At 43.0% G+C, this 16344-nt stretch overlaps 1 protein-coding gene across 4 annotated transcripts in view; it reads left to right on the top strand.

The window, feature by feature from the left end:
* Window positions 1-2203: 2203 nt before the first annotated feature.
* pter (phosphotriesterase related) overlaps window positions 2204-16344 on the top strand; it is a 32843-nt gene continuing 18702 nt past the window's right edge. Inside the window, exons 1-3 of one of the 4 annotated variants that reach the window (XM_068007066.1) lie at window positions 2204-2310; window positions 3527-3980; window positions 12365-12630. In XM_068007066.1, coding sequence (XP_067863167.1) covers window positions 3549-3980; window positions 12365-12630 — 698 coding nt within the window. In that variant the 5' untranslated portion in view covers window positions 2204-2310; window positions 3527-3548. Of the gene's footprint in view, window positions 2355-2805; window positions 2883-2954; window positions 3059-3526; window positions 3981-12364; window positions 12631-16344 lie in introns of those variants that run through there. The other 3 variants (XM_068007068.1, XM_068007065.1, XM_068007067.1) reach the window with 3 other exon arrangements.

The following is a 16344-nucleotide window of genomic DNA, read 5'->3' on the forward strand; positions in this document are numbered from 1 at the left end:
CTCTGCAAGACCTGCCACGGTAACCTCTGCAAGACATGCCAGATCATCGACACAGATACCACCATCACACGAGAGGACACCACCCACCAGGTGCATGGTTCATACTCCTGTGACTCGGCCAACGTTGTCTACCTCATACGTTGCAGGAAAGGATGCCCCAGAGCATGGTACACTGGCGAGACCATGCAGACGCTGCGACAACGGATGAACGGACACCGCGCAACAATCGCCAGACAGGAGGGTTCCCTCCCAGTCGGGGAACACTTCAGCAGTCAGGGACATTCAGCCACCGACCTTCGGGTAAGCGTACTCCAAGGCGGCCTTCGAGACACACGACAACGCAAAATCGTCGAGCAGAAATTGATAGCCAAGTTCCGCACCCATGAGGACGGCCTCAACCGGGATCTTGGGTTCATGTCACGCTACACGTAACCTCACCAGCGAACAAAAGCTATCTGTTTTTAATATAACGGGTCATTTGCTGGCTTTCTCTGCCTTCCGGATGTTTCTGCCCTGGTCTCTCTGTTTTTTTTTCTGCTTGTTTTTTTTTGTTGACTGTATATTCGGGGGCTCTGTAGGTAACACCTCTCTGTCTGAACACTGTGATTGCCTTGGCAACGAGCAGTTGCAAAGACTATCTGTAATCACCATGTATTGTTCTGTGATTTATAAATGCGTAGGCTTTGAGGAGTTCCTGACATTTACCTGAGGAAGGAGGAAGCCTCCGAAAGCTTGTAAATTTCAAATAAAATCGTTGAACTATAACTTGGTGTTGTAAAATTGTTTACAATTTTCAACCCCAGTCCATCACCGGCATCTCCACATCATTAAAATTATGAAAGGATGGGGCAGGGCAGATAGAAGGTGACTGATTCCAGTAGTTAAAGGGTTAATTAAGAGGGGCCATAGAAACAAGATTAAATGTAAAAGATTTAGAACAGAGGGCAAGAGAAACTTATTTACATACAGAGTTGTGAAGCTGTGACATTCACTTTCAGGATTAGTGTTTGAGGTAAGTCAACATTCAAGATTAGATTGGATAGCTGGATGAAGGAAAAGAGGATAAAGAGATATGAGAACGGGATGCATAAATGTGAATAGGATTATTTGCTCACATGGAGGGTAAACACTGACACGACACTGAATGGCCTGTCTTGGTTTTGGAACTTCTATTTATTTCATATGTTATCCTAACGTTCCCAATGCTTCCTAAAATTAGACAAAAATACTATTGGTATAGAGATGTTCACATTTCTAACAGTAATTTTGTTTTGCACCTCTTCAAACATTAATGGTAACCGGCCTCACCATCACATCTTCATTGTTTTCATCAATTATTTCATTTTCCTGAAATGGTACTGTAATGGATTGAGCTGATAGTTTCAGAGTCCTTATGAGTTTACTAACAAAGCAAAAAAAAAACCATAGGGTAGATTTTAACTCTTGGGCAGCAGGCCAACAGTCAATTTCAAGGACTGGGCCTCAGTATCATGCAGCCAGTGAACTGCACATCCCAAATGGGTGTCCTGTTGCAGCTCGCAGGCTCCAGACTGATGCAATATCAGGCAACCCAGAGGCCGATTCGGCCGGCAGGAAGGTAGATCCGGAGGGGGGGAGGTGTTGCGATCGTAGAGCTTGTGGGGCGTGGACCTCGAAAATGCTTCGGGCCCTATATACATCATAAGACCCCGATTTGCATACAGTAATGAGATTCCCACACGATTCAGGCGGTACCAGGGCCATGCAGATAATGGCCCCAACAAATACATCGGCACGGTAACAGGGCGGTAAGTTCACCACTGCTATTTTAACTTTGCTTAACGCTCGTCAGGTTTTGCACCATCTCAATCTGGAGCCCAGCCCTGTTTCTGGTGGGTGGCCCGAGTTATTGTTATATGTCATGTTTCTTTCCTTCTTTCTGTGATAATTTGACAATGAGCTCCAGACAAGAACATGGAAATGTAGGAACAACTTACTGCATACAGTAAGGGCAAAGGGGAACAGTACCACATGATGCTTTTTACATGTAAGAAAAACTGCCATGGCTTTCAGTAAGGGAGGTCACCCTAACATTCCAGCTTTAAATTAGTCCTCTGAATCTGCTCTATATCTATAATTTACTTCACGTGCACAATATCACACTGAATACACCTACAGACACACACACTACCGATATATTTTATTAACTGGTCCACTCGCTCCTGATTGAGATGGTGTGAAACCTGACGTCTGTTAAGTGAAAGGGGCAAAGTGCAGTAAGAGCCTCGCGAGAGTGTGCAAGGCACGGATCGCGGAAGAACAGCCGGGCTGGTGAGTGACAGGCGGACCGGACTGGACCTGGATCACCCGGGCTGGTGAGTGACAGGCGGACCGGACTGGACCTGGATCACCCGGGCTGGTGAGTGACAGGCGGACCGGACTGGACCTGGATCACCCGGGCTGGTGAGTGACAGGCGGACCGGACTGGACCTGGATCACCCGGGCTGGTGAGTGACAGGCGGACCGGACTGGACCTGGATCACCCGGGCTGGTGAGTGACAGGCGGACCGGACTGGACCTGGATCACCCGGGCTGGTGAGTGACAGGCGGACCGGACTGGACCTGGATCACCCGGGCTGGTGAGTGACAGGCGGACCGGACTGGACCTGGATCACCCGGGCTGGTGAGTGACAGGCGGACCGGACTGGACCTGGATCACCCGGGCTGGTGAGTGACAGGCGGACCGGACTGGACCTGGAGCACCCGGGCTGGTGAGTGACAGGCGGACCGGACTGGACCTGGAGCACCCGGGCTGGTGAGTGACAGGCGGACCGGACTGGACCTGGATCACCCGGGCTGGTGAGTGACAGGCGGACCGGACTGGACCTGGATCACCCGGGCTGGTGAGTGACAGGCGGACCGGACTGGACCTGGAGCACCCGGGCTGGTGAGTGACAGGCGGACCGGACTGGACCTGGAGCACCCGGGCTGGTGAGTGACAGGCGGACCGGACTGGACCTGGAGCACCCGGGCTGGTGAGTGACAGGCGGACCGGACTGGACCTGGAGCACCCGGGCTGGTGAGTGACAGGCGGACTGGGACTCGATTCGTGCAACCGCTGTACCGACAGTGTATGGAGTCATAGATCTACTGTATTTAGACTGATTGTTGCAGTTATGTTACTTAGTTCATTTTAAAGTGCTAAGTGAGCAGAAATAGTGAAGGTATTCTGCTGAACTAAAAAAGAATTACTTGTTTGCACTTTCCCTTTATAGAAAGACAAGAAGCTATTATAAGAGTTGTTGATACTGTGGGATATTATCACGTTTTTAAAAAAAATCTCTTGCGTGCAAAGGTTACTAAAGCTGGCGGACGATAAATGCTGTGTTCGCGTTACATTATATTACATCCGACCTGTGTCCTGCTATGACTTTCAACTATTTGAAAATGCTAATTCCTGTTAAGTGTAGTGTTCAGGACAACCTTTCTCATTAAAGTATACGCGGGCTTGCAAACAAGCCACAACTAATCGACTGTTTGCTCTTAGTTTCCAGGTGTGCCTCAAGAAAATGCCAGAGTTGAGTGGGAAAGTTCAGACTGTGCTGGGTCTGATCGATCCCAGTCAGTTGGGCCGCACCCTGACCCACGAGCACTTGACAATGTCTTTTGCTTTCTGTTACTCGCCACCACCACTCAGCCAAGAAGCGTGCTCTGAAATGCCGATAGCCATGAACAACTTGTACTGGCTCAAACAAAACCCATATTCTCACAAAGGCAACCTCTTGTTGAGCGAGGAGACCGAGGCGGTAAAGGAGGAGCTGCTGCATTTTAAGAAAGTGGGTGGTGGAACTATCGTGGAAAACACAACTGCTGGGATCTGCCGAGATGTGAAGACCCTCAGGCGTTTTTCTCAAGAGACGGGGGTCCATGTCATTTCAGGGGCAGGATTCTACGTGGGTGAAACTCATTCACCTGAAACGCGGAACATGACCGTGGAGAAGGTAAGTGCACATAACTGGGGTGAAATCAGGGCCATGGATAGACAAGGACACAATATTGTGATGGATTAAATTGAATAAGCCCCTTGCTTTTCACCAATTGCGATTGATGTGATAAGTGAACCTGTACCACTGTAAAGGGGGGGGGGGGGGTGATACCAGAAGAACACCAAATGGGTGATCTTGAAGTATTCTTTCTCCAATGGATTTGTTTTATTAAAACATGCTGGCGATGAGTTTTTGACCCAGAGCAGATTTTTAGTATTACTGGACCTATTTCACTTAGGGGGTGGGTGGGTGTTAATCATGCTAGTGCCTTTCTTTTTTGCCTTCCATCCATTTTATCATTACTTCAACACTGTACTGATTCACTCAAGCCATATAGTCAATAACCAAAACATGCTGATCTTGAAAATCAACACAAACGAGCTGTGAAAACCATTCCATTTGTCCCAGTAGAACTTGAAATAAATGGATTACATATTGTCAGCAATAGATAAAATATTATCAGACATGTAATTTTGTGCAACTTAAGTATTTTTTTTAAAAAGCAATTCAGTAATTTCAAGCCTGCAGAGTAACCTCTCCAGCAACAGACGATACGTTGTTGACCTCACGAGTCAGAGTATCTCAAGACCACTTAATTTCTAATGGACCTTGGAATGTTATAGAAAATGTACCTTGTGGAGTTAAAGGGACAAGCCATGTAGCAGCAGAATAATACATTGTGTCTTACATGGTATAATGCTCCTGTCCTTTTAGAATAAAACAACACAGCCTCCAAATTATCAGGAGAAATGCAATGGAATGTGTGTATTTGTGTGTATAAATTTTATTTAATTAGTATACATTTCATGATACTCACATTTCTGTGTCATGCTTCAAAAGAACTAAAGGATACTGGAGCTAGAATCATTCCAATTTCTGAATGGGATAATGAGCCTCAAATGAATTTATCAATTTACACCTAAAATTAAAAGCAAGCATTTGACATAGGAGCCAGAATGACTAACCTCTGAATGAGTTTACTAGTCACTTTTTTTTTAAAAAGGAAATAAAGCTAGGGTTGTGACCTTAAGCCTCAAGAGAAATTAAACTGTGACAATACACAGTGTTTAGTTAATAGCTATTAGGCTTTCTTGCCTGAAAGAGATGCACTTTAAAACATCGTGCAGTACATGGTTTAACCTGGTCCTTATAAACACATCTGACTTACCATAAGCATACATTATGTGTCCATCACACTTCAAGGGTTGCACGGAAATTTCTGTCAAACTTTATATAAAAAAAAGTATTAAGTCACTTGGAATGTAGAAAATAAGTCTCACTGCAATTGAAAATACCTTAATTGACACAGGAGTCAGAAGGCCTGTAACCTCTGACTGATCTTACCAATCACAAAATAAAGCCAGGATTCTGACCTGCAACCTAAAGAACATTTCAACTCTAACTTTACCTACATTACAAAAGTGATTACATGTCAGAAGTACTTCATTGGCTGTGAAACACTGTGGGATATCCCTAGGATGTGGAAGGTGCTATATAAATGCAAGTTCTTTGTTTCCTTCTTAACTTCATCATCTGTTTGCTTAACAGCAATTAGACTGTAACCTTAAAGGAATATTGCTTCACCTTTGCAGCAAGGTAGTAAGTTGTGCATTACATGATATAACAATGCTATTCTGGTATAAAACAGAAAATCATCTTATTTACCATAAGCAATGCCACTGATTTTCTGTTTTTTAATATTAAAAAGTCTTGTGTCTGGTTTGTGTTTGGCACACTTTGATACAGATATAAAACATTTTTTTTTCTAAAAAGGAAACCAGTGATTGACCTGGAGCCTGACATTTACCATTAGTTATGCAATATCAGCAATTTCTAAATAGCTACAGTTACCTGGATTTTCTATTAAGACAAGTGGCCTTAAAAAGGATAAGCTAGGTTAGCAATTACACAATCACAACCGTGCTCTAGATATCCATGGGCAATGCTATAGGAAATTTGCATGTATCTGTAAATATTTAACTGTTGATGTAACTTGGAAGTTATTTGTGCAGTTGTGTGTTTAACACCTGTAATCATTAATTTGGTCTAAGAAACGAAGAAATTAAGTTTAAAAGTTGACAGAGGAGGTGTGCAGAAACTGGGTTTATGTCAGTCATGCATGTACGAGCTATAACTAGCTTATATGCATTCACATAACTAACTAGCATTATATGTACACAAAATGTTTAGTTATTCAGGTTAGCTATTTATTCAAGAGGTAATACATAAAATGAATGACTAGTCGCTGAATTTGTGTTACTGTTTGAGGTAGAATCTACATTTTTTTTGGGTGTAGCTAGAAATTGCGTTGAGGAAAACCAGTTCCAATGACTATCCTGCTGTAGATGGCTACCAGGACTCTAGTTGGCCTTGATATGTTAATACTTTTTAATTGCAAAACCAATATTGTTGATCTCGTTAGAAGTACTTCTCGATAATTATCAGTATAGTCAACAATCCATTTTATCTGGCTGATGGTCCACTCGTCACATTGATAGCTAGTCAGGCTTCTGAAGGCCCTGTTCCTTTTGAAGTCCAATTGACAGCTCGGAGCTTGGTAACCAGAGGATATTGATTCTGTAGTATAAAGGTGACAGCCTTTCCTAGTTCATCCGTTCTTTTCATACTACTGTACTGCAGCCTTTGTAGGGTTGATATGTTAGATAAAACCTTGCATTCAAATTTTAGATTGTAAATGCTGGTTTAGTACTACATTTTTAAATATATTTTGTACTTGAAGGGACATGAGTTGGAAATTCTGTAAGTGAGTGAAATCTGTCTTAGTGAATTTTTGCTGCTTTTAATCTTTACTTTTAATAGACTTGTTTCATAGGGGCTGGTTTTCGCTTTCAGCAGGGTTGGAAAACTAGAAGTAGCGGATCGATCGCCGCTTATAGACCCGCCCAATTTTCCTTTCCATTGAAGTCTACCGCCAGTTTTCCATCCTCCCGCTGAAAGTGAAAATTATCCCCCATAGTTTATGGCCTAGGCAGCACAGTCTGGTAGAGTGTTTATTGTTCCATTATCCAAAATTAGGAGAACTTGAGCGTGTTCATGTCAATTGAGTAAGCTATTACAGTATCAAGACCCCCCATGCAACGTTATGTTGCCAGATAAAATTACACTGTGGTTCATAAGGACTGAGGACTCGCTTTTGGTGTTGGGCACTAGAGAAGTATCTTTTAAAGACTAAACACATAACACTAATAGCTTTCTTCCTCCTTCACTTTCATAACTCTATGGATCTCATAGATGTGCCACTTAATTAATAAATCTTTTCAGAAGACTAAATTTATATATTTCACAAATAAAGCCACAATTTCTCCATTAGTCTGTTATTTGCACTCTAACATGGAACACAGTGTTGATCCCAGTGTGTGTCTAGTACTTGTAGTATGAAAGCAGTATTGGTAAATAATTGCCTTTTATTTTGTTAGCATTATATGCCTCTTCTGAATGTGACATATACCGTTACAGACAGGTAATTACATCCTGCAGAAAAAAAATATAGTTCAACTGACCACACTGCTGCACTTGATCCACCATAAATATAAAGAAAATCAGTGAAAGGTTAACTAGTTCTAGCATATGACTACATCTTGGGCATGCTTCATTGAATGTTTCCTTTGGTATTTTCCATAGTAATCCTTAGCCAACCTAGAAACTCACTTAATAGGGTATAAATATTAAAACCATTATATGCGTTTTCTGTTTTTAAAAATTGCCTATTATTAGTAAATCATTTAGATGCCAGACTGATAACTGATTGCCCCATCACTGACTAAGGATTTATTGGTTAATGAATCATTCAGCTGTCATTTTGGTAAAATACAGTTGCATGGCAAATAAGTTGGAAGGGCATTGTTTATATTTCAAAGCGTCATGCAACTCATAGGAGGTCATTTTCACTTTCAGCGGGGGGCAAAATTGGCAGTACCAGATCAGCCACCCGTAATAGAGCCTGCCCTATTTTCCTTTCCGTTGGGGGCGGTTTTCACTTTCACCGGGCTTGAAAACTGGCGGGAGCGGATCGGGCGGGGTGTGTAACAGGCAGCCAATCCGCTACTTCCAGTTTTCCACCCCTGCTAAAAGTGAAAATCGGCCCCTTATAATAGTCACATTGAATCATCAGATTTTATTGTTTGTACTAAACGCAGTAAAGAGAGTTTTCAAAATATTGATGAACATTTCTGAAGGGTGCACTTAGTCCTGAATCCCATAATATGAAATTGGTTGGAATGAACAAAATAGTTTTACATACAACAAATGGTTGTGAAAATGCTAAGAAAATAAGCAGTCATAAAATTGAGCTGAATAGATAATTTAACCAGTTAAATTCCTCACAGAGCACAATCATTCCAACTGTGTATTTTCATAATGTAAAATCTTAATGTTCTGCTCATGTGAAATTAAACTAACCTACAGAATTGAAATGACTAGGGCATAGAAGTACACTGATTATCAAGGGATTTTAATTCAGCCTCCTTGTCCTATTGGGCTCAGTAACTTCTCCAGGTCAGTTAAGCTAAATCATAGTTACATCGAGAACCATTGAAGATTAGTGACATTGAAGTGTTATTGGTTGAAGTGGAGCAATGCCATCACGTAACTGCAGAAGCCCTGCAATGGGGAGGGTAATATAACTGTCTTCATGTACCTGTAGCTGCTGAAATCATTAGTGTAGTGCCATGTGTGTGTGCATTCACAGATAGTGTTTTGTTATCCCATCCCTTGCCCCTCACCCCTATCAGTTTACTATTGCTCTAGGAAAGCATTTCAGTGAGTAAGCATTATGCTTCACAGATGATAGTGTCTGGATGTTGTTGCTGGTAAGAATTCAGTCACCACCTTGAGATTGTTTTGTTTATCCTGCTGAAGTAAAGGTCAGCACAGGCACGTAATTGTACTTTTAGAATGGGGTTGAGAAAAACCTTGGCACATAACAAGCCCTGAAGATATATTTTAATGATGTAGCTGTCCAGTAACCCATTTTGGTTGCCTAATATGATGAAGCTGAGAAGACATGGCCTTTTTAAGTAGAGATGTAGCAAAGTGAAGGGTTTTTTCCCCACAGATTACTGGGGCAAGTTGGTTGCAGTCTCTGCCAACAATGGTAGAGCAGAGGAGGGAAAGTGTAGGTTGCAGGCAAGTACATGGTCCTGGAGGAGAACTTGCAGCTGAGCATGAATATTGTAAAATTGCTGCACTGAGGGACGGAAAACCAATGGAATCCGGCAAGGATCAAGGGAACATATGAGCAAGGTTTGTGTAGAATAGAATGTGGACAACAAACTCTGGAGGAATTGGAGTTTGTGGGGTGGAGCTTGAGAGGCTAATGAGGATATTAAAAACTTCAAGCCTGTAGTTGTTAAAGATGTGGATGAAGGTTTCAACTGCATTTGGGATGAGATAAAGTTAGAGCGAGGTAATGTTTCATCAAGTGGAAGTAGGTGGTCTTGGTGATAGACAGGATATGGTTTTTGAAGCTTGGCTTGGAGTCGAGTAGGACACCAAGATTGTGCACAGTTGTGTTGAGCTTGAATGGGTATTCAGGAAGATGATGGAATCAGGTCAAGATATGGCGTTTCTGGTAGAGGCCAAACAGGATGGCTTTCCATTGTTGAGTTGCAAGAAATTCTGGTTTATCCATAGCAAGTCTTTAGATCAGCAACAGCATAGTGAAAGTTGAAGTATCGAGGGTGCAATGGCAAGGAAATGTCAGGTATTGAAGATGTACACATGAAAACTGACCATTTTTTTTATTCGTTCATGGGATGTGGGCGTCACTGGCAAGGCCAGCATTTATTGCCCATCCCTAATTGTCCTTGAGAAGGTGGTGGTGAGCCGCCGCCTTGAATCACTGCAGTCCGTGTGGTGAAGGTTCTCCCACAGTGCTTTTAGGTAGGGAGTTCCAGGATTTTGACCCAACGACGACGAAGGAACAGCGATATATTTGCACGTTGGGATGGTGTGTGATTTGGAGGGGAACGTGCAAGTGGTGGTGTTCCCATGTGCCTGCTGCCCTTGTCCTTCTATGTGGTAGAGGTCGCGGGTTTGGGAGGTGCTGTCGAAGAAGCCTTGGCGAGTTGCTGCAGTGCATCCTATGCATGGTACACACTGCAGCCGCAGTGCGCTGGTGGTGGAGAGAGTGACTGTTTAGGGTGGTGGATGGGGTACCAATCAAGCGGGCTGCTTTGTCCTGGATGGTGTTGAGCTTCTTGAGTGTTGTTGGAGCTGCACTCATCCAGGCAAGTGGATAGTATTCCATCACACTCCTGACTTGTGCCATGTAGATGGTGGAAAGGCTTTGGGGAGTCAGGAGGTGAGTCACTTGCCGCAGAATACCCAGCCTCTGACCTGCTCTTATGGCCACAGTATTTATGTGGCTGGTCCTGTTAATTTTCTGGTCAATGGTGATCCCCAGGATGTTGATGGTGGAGGATTCGCCGATGGTAATGCCGTTGAATGTCATGGGGAGGTGGTTAGATTCTCTTGTTGGAGATGGTCATTGCCTGGCACTTGTCTGGCGCAAATGTTACTTGCCACTTATCAGCCCAAGCCTGGATGTCATCCAGGTCTTGCTACATGCAGGCATGGACTGCTTCATTATCTGAGGGGTTGCGAATGGAACTGAACACTGTGCAATCATCAGCGAACATCCCCATTTCTGACGTTATGATGGAGGGAAGGTCATTGATGAAGCAGCTGAAGATGTTTGGGCCAAGGACACTGCCCTGAGGAACTCCTGCAGCAATGTCCTGGGGCTGAGATGATATACTTATGGATAATGTCAATGAGGGACAACATCAATGAGGAATAGAAAGGGGCCGAGGGCAGCATTTTGTGGCACACCATGGGTAACCTTACAGGCACGGGATAAGCCATTGCAGGTGGTATGCTAGTTACATTAGACAAGTAAAGAAAGAACTTGTATTTATATAGCACATCCCCAGGATGTACCAAAGCACTTCATAGCCAATGAGTTACATTTGACGTATCTTAACTGTTTTGTAGGCAAACACAGCAACCAATTTGCACACAGCAAGATTGTCCTACAAACAGCAGTAAAATGTAGGATCAGAACCATGTGAGGACAGTGCCAAGGACGTGAACCATGGAGAAGAGACAGTGGAGGTTGATGGTGTAGTTGACCATGTTGAAGGCAACAGAAATGTCAAGGAGGATGAAGAATAATAACACATCACAATCACAGAATGTTGTTGGTGACTTTGACCATGGGGGTCTCAATGATGTGGGTTGGTTGCAAGCAAGGCGTGGTGAGGGGGCTAGCCACAGAGTTGGCTGGCAATAACACAGATCAGAATTTTAGAGAGTAGAGAGGTTGAAGATGTGGCAGTAGTTTGAGCAGTTAGGATAGGCTTTTGAAGAAGTATGGAAACTATGGCAGTTTTGAAAGGCGGAAGGAAACATTTCCTGAGGAGAGGGAGCAGCTGACGATGTGTGTGAGCATTGGGCTGAGGAGGGGTCAAAGAATCAGGAGGTGGGTCTTGTGGAAGAGATGAAGCTATAGTTAGCTGCATTTGAAGCTGGTGTGGGGGTGAGCTGGGAGTTGCTGGAGGAGGCTAGTGTCAGATGTGAGGACAGTGAGAGCATGATGGTGAGCTTGGAGGAGATGGTTTCTAATGGAGAATGAAGTTTGAGATTTCCCTTGCATTCCAGAATGATGCTGGAGTAATGAGGTGATTTGACGCAGAGAGGCACTATTTTTCCAGGTGATCGAGCCAGATCCGGTGGTCATTGACCAGGCTGGTCATGCACCACATGCCTGTAGCCCTTGGATTTGAGTATATGAAGGTGGGAAGTGGCAGAGGTGGGAGATTTCGGGGAGTTCTGGTGGTGATGAGGTTACTGAAAGAGGAGACAGGAAGCTGCTGAGTAGGTCAATAAAGCAGTGGCATTGTAGCAGGTTGAGAGTCACTGAGTAGATCAATGAGATAACAGCATTGTAGCAGGTGGGGCTCAGAGATGAGGGTGAGGGCAGAGGCTGGTAGTGGAGGGATTGGGGTAGACAGGAGGATATAGATAGCGAAGGGAATGAGGAAGTGGTTGGAGATGGCCTTGTCAAGTGTTAGAAACCTTGAAGTGGTGAGGGCATGTGTAATAGCAGGATTGAGGGAGGGGCTGGGCATGGATATGGGTGAGATTGATCAACAACATGAGAGCAGAACAATCGAGGAGAGCAGATGGGGCAATTTGGGTGTAGGTTGAAATCACTGAGCAACCTAAAAGAGTTATCTTTGTCATGAGCGCTATTTTTAACAGAATAAATTGTTGTGGGCTGATGGCTTAATTATACCACCAGGTTTGGTTTGTTGTAGTTAACAGATATTCTAGTGAATGAAGTTCTCCATGGAGCTGATGGAACTGACATCAAATGTGGAGTGATTGGAGAAATTGGCTGCTCGTGGCCAATGATGGAGAGTGAGAAAAAAGTTCTTCAAGCCACAGCTCAGGCACAGGCACAGCTTGGCTGCCCTGTCATCATTCACCCAGGCAGAAATAGTGACTCACCTTTCCAGATCATCCGAATACTACAGGAGGCTGGGGCTGACATCTCCAAAACAGTCATGTCCCACCTAGACCGGTAAGTGAAGAATGTTGTAGAAGAGCAGATGTCCAATACTCTTTCTTCAAATTACATTTATTGAATAAGGAGGATTTATGGAAGAAAAATGGGATTTGACTTGCCTGAAATTATCCTATCCAAATTAGATGACTGACTACCATAGGAGAGCAATCCAAAAAACAGTATATTTGGGTAAGTGAAAAGAGGAATTATTATTTGTAAAGCTAATACAATGTAACGGAAATATATTTAGTGCTTCAGTTTCTGTATGTCCTTTTTGGACAAGTGAAAAGAAAGTACCATGAAATATTTTTGCCTTACTATACCATACTATACCATTCTAGCAAGTTTAGATTTATGCTGTGATTATAATATGATGTTTACTGTTTGTTGTATTTAACTCACAGGTTAGAATGTATGTTACGCTTCACAGACTTTCCAGAAGCAGAAACTCTTTACTGGTGCTATTATTACATACCTTTTGGATAGCGCTGGAGGAAGCTAGGATTACAAGTTTCAGTAGAAATATTAGCATGAATAGTTTTTTTCAAAATTTGTACACCTGGTCTGTCATCTTTAAAGTATGACTGTATCAATTGAATACACAATATAAATTGTATTAATTATTGCAGTATTATCAATTTGATGCATATCCCTATAGAATAGTCAAACTTCTAACATGAGATGATCTGAATTTGGTTAATACTTCGGTATCTACACAAATTTGGAGGGTTAAAAGCTGTAGGGGGATACGTATTGAGGAAGTTGCAGAGATAGTGTGGGGTGAGGTCATCAAGGGATTTGAAGATGGGATCAAGGATTTTAAATTCAAGGTATTGAGTAATGTGAAGCCATATATCTTCATAGCCAAACTTTTACTTAGTCTCGGCGCCATTTTGTGCTTCTGTGAAGCACATTGGGATGCTTTTCTATATTAAAGGCATTATATAAATGCAAATTGTTGTTGTCTTGGTGATAATGACATTTTTGAGAGGGTGGTCCCTGAGCAAACGGATGATTAATGAGGTCGAGGGAACCAGGAGGGATAGTTGAGTGGGGGGGGTTTCTAGGGAGCAGGAGGTAGGTCTCGTAGTATAGATGAGCTTGGAGAGGATAGGGGATAAAATGGAAGAAAAACTGAAGAGTGATGGGATTGAAGGTAAGGTGGACTTGAGGTTAGGGGAAGAGGAGGAAACTAACAACAAGAGTCAGCGACATAGATGATCTCAATCTTAGAGTTGAGGAGATCCATGAACTCTTCATATTTGGTATTGGAAGTGAGGGTGAAGGGGAAGAGAAAGGGATTTGAGGAGGTAGTTAATCATGAAGAAGAAGCCTTGATTTGTTCTTGCTCTGGAAGTAAGAGGGCCTGAAGACATGGCATAAGACATCAGAATGACATGGTATGTTCAAAGGTGCATATTTTGAAAATGATAGGAGAGATACCATCAGGACCCAGATAACAAATGATCAAATGTGGTGAGGATAAAACTTGATGTAAGTAATAGTTGTAGAACAGAATAGAGTGGAAAAGAAAAGTGAGGCAAATGGTCAGTTGTCTCTTTAGGAAAGCTAGCAACTGAACCAGGAAAGCAGAAGGTTGGAAAAGATGATTCACAAGAGGCAACCTTGACAAAAGAAGGAAAAGCAGCTGAAGGAGCAGGAAGACAGCATTAGAATCATAGAATGGTTATGGCACAGAAGGAGGTCATTCGGGCCATTCTCTGCAAGAGGAATCCAGCTAGTCCCACTCCCCCACTCTTTCCCCGTAGCCCTGCAAATTTTTCTCCTTCAGGTACCAATCTAATTCCTTTTTGAAAGTTGACCCTGCTTCCACCACCATTTCAGGCAGTGCATTCCAGATCCTAACCATTCGCTGCATAAAAAAAGTTTTTCCTCATGTCACCTTTGGTTCTTTTGCCAATCACCTTTTGTCCTCTGGTTCGCGACCCTTTCACCAGTGGGAACAGTTTTTCTTTATTTACTTTGTCTAGACGCTTCGTGATTTTGAACACCCCTATCAAATCTCCTCTCAACATTCTCTGCTCTAAGGAGAACAATCCCAGCTTTTCCAGCCTATCCACGTAACTGAGGACCCTCATCCCTGCAACCATTCTAGTAAATCTTTTCTGCACCCTCTCTAAGGCCTTCACATCCTTCCTAAAGCGTGGTGCCCAGAATTGGACACAATATTCTAATTGTGGCCGAACTAGTGTTTATAATTGTTCAACATAGCATCCTCGCTTTTGTACTCTGTGCCTCTATTTATAAAGCCTAGGATCCCGTATGCTTTCTTAACCGCTTTCTCATCCTGTCCTGCCACCTTCAACAACCTGTGTATATATACTGCCAGGTTCCTGCACCCACTTTGGAGTTGTACCTTTTAGTTTATACTGCCTCGCCTCATTCTTCCTACCAAAATGTATCACTTCGCACTTCTCTGCGTTAAATTTCATCTGCCACGTGTCCACCCATTCCACCAGCCTGTCTATCTCCGCTTGAAGTCTATCACTATCCACCTCACTGTTTACTACCCTTCCAAGTTTTGTGTCATCTGCAGATTTTGAAATTGTGCCCTGTACAACAGTAATGAAGAAAATAGTAGCACTAAAGAGTGACAAATCCCCAGGACCAGATGGTTTCCATCCCAGGGTTTTAAAGGAAGTAGGTGAGCACATTGTAGATGCCCTAACTATAATCTTTCAAAGTTCTCTAGATTCAAGAACTGTCCCTCTAGATTGGAAAATTGCACATGTCACTCCGCTTTTTAAGAAAGGAGAGAGAGGGAAACCAGGGAATTATAGACCAGTTAGCCTAACATCTGTTGTGGGGAAAATTCTGGAGTCTATAATTAAGGATAGGGTGACTGAACACCTCAAGAATTTTCAGTTAATCAGAGAGAGCCAGCATGGATTTGTGAAAGGTAGGTCGTGCCCGACAAACCTGATTGAATTTTTTGAAGAGGTGACTAAAGTAGTGGACAGGGGAATGTCAATGGATGTTATTTATATGGACTTCCTGAAGGTATTTGATAAGGTCCCACATAAGAGACTGTTAGCTAAGATAGAAGCCCATGGAATTGAGGGAGAAGTATGGACTTGGTTAGGAAGTTGGCTGAGCGGAAGGCGACAGAGAGTAGGGATAATGGGTAGGTACTCACGTTGGCAGGATGTGACTAGTGGAGTCCCGCAGGGATCTGTCTTGGGGCCTCAATTATTCACAATATTTATTAACGACTTAGATGAAGGCATAGAAAGTCTCATATCTAAATTTGCCGATGACACAAAGATTGGTGGCATTGTAAGCAGTATAGATGAAAACATAAAATTACAAAGGGATATTGATAGATTAGGTGAATGGGCAAAACTGTGGCAAATGGAATTCAATGTAGGCAAATGTGAGGTCATCCACTTTAGATCAATAAAGGATAGAACAGGGTACTTTCTAAATGGTAAAAATTTAAAAACAGTGGATGTCCAAAGGGACTTAAGGGTACAGGTACATAGATCATTGAAGTGTCATGAACAGGTGCAGAAAATAATCAATAAGGCTAATGGACTGCTGGCCTTTATATCTAGAGGACTATAGTACAAGGGGCCAGAAGTTATGCTGCAGCTATACAAAACCCTGGTTAGACCGCAACTGGAGTACTGAGTGCAGTTCTGGGCAGTGAACCTTCGGAAGGAAATATTGGCCTTGGAGGGAGTGCAGCATAGGTTTACTAGAATGATA

The sequence above is a fragment of the Heptranchias perlo genome, chromosome 2 (assembly GCF_035084215.1).
Source record: "Heptranchias perlo isolate sHepPer1 chromosome 2, sHepPer1.hap1, whole genome shotgun sequence".
NCBI lineage: Eukaryota > Metazoa > Chordata > Chondrichthyes > Hexanchiformes > Hexanchidae > Heptranchias > Heptranchias perlo.